The 2,764-nt window shown below is 27.7% G+C and overlaps 1 protein-coding gene across 1 annotated transcript; it reads left to right on the plus strand.

Moving 5' to 3' along the window:
• On the plus strand, positions 1-2,306 carry Phum_PHUM435820 (uncharacterized protein; the record flags this gene model as incomplete). The annotated part of the gene is made up of 9 exons (XM_002429455.1): positions 1-9; positions 49-268; positions 431-638; positions 722-887; positions 1,142-1,221; positions 1,375-1,600; positions 1,682-1,853; positions 1,928-2,070; positions 2,181-2,306. The coding sequence occupies 9 exons, from the start codon at positions 1-3 to the stop codon at positions 2,304-2,306; spliced, it is 1,350 nt and encodes a 449-aa protein (XP_002429500.1).
• Between the last annotated feature and the right edge of the window lie 458 nt (positions 2,307-2,764).

Genomic DNA, 2,764 nt, shown 5'->3' on the forward strand with positions numbered 1-2,764 from the left:
ATGATAATTGTTATCACTAATTAATAAGTTAACGATTTAAAAAAATAGGACACGATTCGCATTATTTTTTTTTGTTTTTTTGTTTTAACCGTTACAGATTTCGTATGTCAATTTTTACTTTCCTTTTCAATATTGTCAAATTCTTCGAAAATTTTAAGTGGGTCGACATCATCGGAAGATTCATTAAATTCCGTACACGGCCTTAGATTTTTAAGTTTTTCTTGGGTCGTACTGGTTCACACATATCTTCAAATATTCGCCATAGGAGGTAAACAAAAAAAAGGCGTGTAGGCAAATTACAATACTTGCAAGTATTGTAAAAAGTATAACAAAAATTTTTAAGGGGCACTTTATTCATCATTTTTTTTTAATGATTGATTTTTCCGATTTGTTAAGGTTTTGAATTTTCTTTTTTCTTTTTTTTTTCTAGAAAATAAAGGACTCAGAGCCGTGACGGAGAAAAATTTTGCTTATCAATTAGTCGGAAATGCAACTTATTCCGTGGATTCGTTTCTCGTGATAAGCGGTTTACTCGTATCATATTTATTTTTTAAAAATAAAACGTCGAAAATAGAAATCGAAAGTTTTTTAAAAAGTTTTGGAAAATTTTTTACATTAGTCCTGTATAGATTTGTCAGGTAGGTGAATTGTCTCGTTCGAGTATTTTTTCTTTTCCAAACGATTATTAAAAAACAATTTTTTTTTTTTTTTTGGTTTACAGGCTGACTCCTGTATACATAACAGTACTCGGTATCGTACACATAACAATGTCTTTTCTAAGGGATCAAACTGTTTTTGAAACTCCTTTAATATTACAATTAAATTGTGATACTTATTGGTGGAGAAATATACTTTACGTAAATAATTTTTACCCCAGAAGAGAAATGGTAAGAGAAAGAGAGAGTAAATCATTTAAAAGAATTAATTAAATTAACGTAGTTACGCAATATATATAAAAAAAAAAATTTTTTTTAACTTTAATTTGTTTACATAATTTAAATTACATTACAAAACCCCTTGAGAATTTTTTATTTTATTATTATTATTATTTTTTAAATGTGTCACGTGTCGACAAAGGGAATCCCCGCACGTTATTCGTCTTTTTAAATTTTGAATTATAATAAAAAAAATTTTATTTTAGTGCATGTTATGGAGTTGGTACATGGCAACCGATACTCAATTTTTCGTACTCAGCGTCATTCTTCTCCTTTTGGCTAAAAGGTAATAATAATAATAATAATAATAATAATAATTGAATGGAAAATTATTCTTCCGGAAAATTTCATGAAATAATGAGATGATAATGTAATTGTAAAAACGTGCGTGTTTACACGATCGCAAAAATAAAATTTTTTTTTCTGTAAAATTTTTCAGGTATTTTAAAATTTCCGTCGTTGTTCTCTTTACCCTTTTGGTAAGTTCTTGGTGTACAACTGCTTACATTGCTTACACTTATCAGTACCAAGTCAAAGTTCAAGAACCTTTTGCACTTTTTGATGAACTTTACGATAAACCTTGGACACGTATAGGTCCATACATAATTGGTATGTGTGCCGGTTGGCTCCTTGCAGAAAAAAAATGTCAAATAAAAATGCCATGGGTGAGTTTTGTTTTTTTTTTATAAAACAAACAACAAACAAACAAACAGAAAGAAAAATTAAATTTTTTTTATTTTAATTAGATTGTTGTCATATTGGGATGGATTTTATCGATCGGTGGTTTGTTCGGTTTAGTTTTTTGTATAAGAAACGGTTTAGGGGTTGCAGAATCATCGATTTATGCTGCCCTGGGACACACGGTTTGGGGTTTAACCCTTGTTTGGATTGTGATAGCATGTCGGTGCGGTTACGGAGGTAAGAAGCAAAACATTCTGGTACCTAATCACAAGCGGATATAAATGGTTTTATATCATTATTATTAATTTTAGGATGGATAAATACGTTCCTATCATGGCCGGCATTTCATCCTTTTAGCAGACTGACTTATTGTGCTTATTTAGCACATCCAATAATTATGTTTTTGACTAATTATGTAATGGATGGTCCTTTTCACATGCATAACGGCGTCGTTGTAAGTCATTTTTTTTTTTTTTTTAATTAAAGCAATCAAAAAAACATTAAGCCGAAACAAAACTATGTTATTCTTTTGTCACTTTAAACATTTTTTTTTTTTTGTTTCAGATGATTGTGTTTTTAGGAAATTTAATTTCATCTTATATCTTATCATTTGCCTTATCACTCGCATTCGAAGCACCATTTATGAGATTATTAAAATTAATTCTTTCACCTAATCAAGAAAAAAGGTGACAACATTTCCAATCAATCGTATTTCGATAATAAATTCGCGTTATGTATCAATTAGTGTCGCCGACATTTTTCTTATTTATCCTAATTTATTACAAATAATTACATTAATTATTATTATGTATAACAGAGAGAGAAGAAAAATAAGCATTCAATTATAGGTACTTATAAGATTCATAAAAGCGCGACACTACTTTTTTCCTTCAAATTATTATTATTATTATTATAAAAATGATGATAATTTTTTTCTTTCGTTAAGGTCGTTTTAAAATTTATAATATAAAACGTATTTATATGATTTTTTTTTTTATAAACTTTTGTGTTAGTTTTGCAAAAAAGTAAATAAATAAATGAAAATTGCCTATACGATTTTTAATGATTCGGTCAATTTATTATTATTATTATTATTATTAATATTATTATTATGTTTCACGGCATCATTTCGAATTAGTTAACGATTT

Source organism: Pediculus humanus, genomic scaffold (assembly GCF_000006295.1).
Source record: "Pediculus humanus corporis 1103172108204 genomic scaffold, whole genome shotgun sequence".
Classification (NCBI taxonomy): Eukaryota; Metazoa; Arthropoda; class Insecta; order Psocodea; family Pediculidae; genus Pediculus; species Pediculus humanus.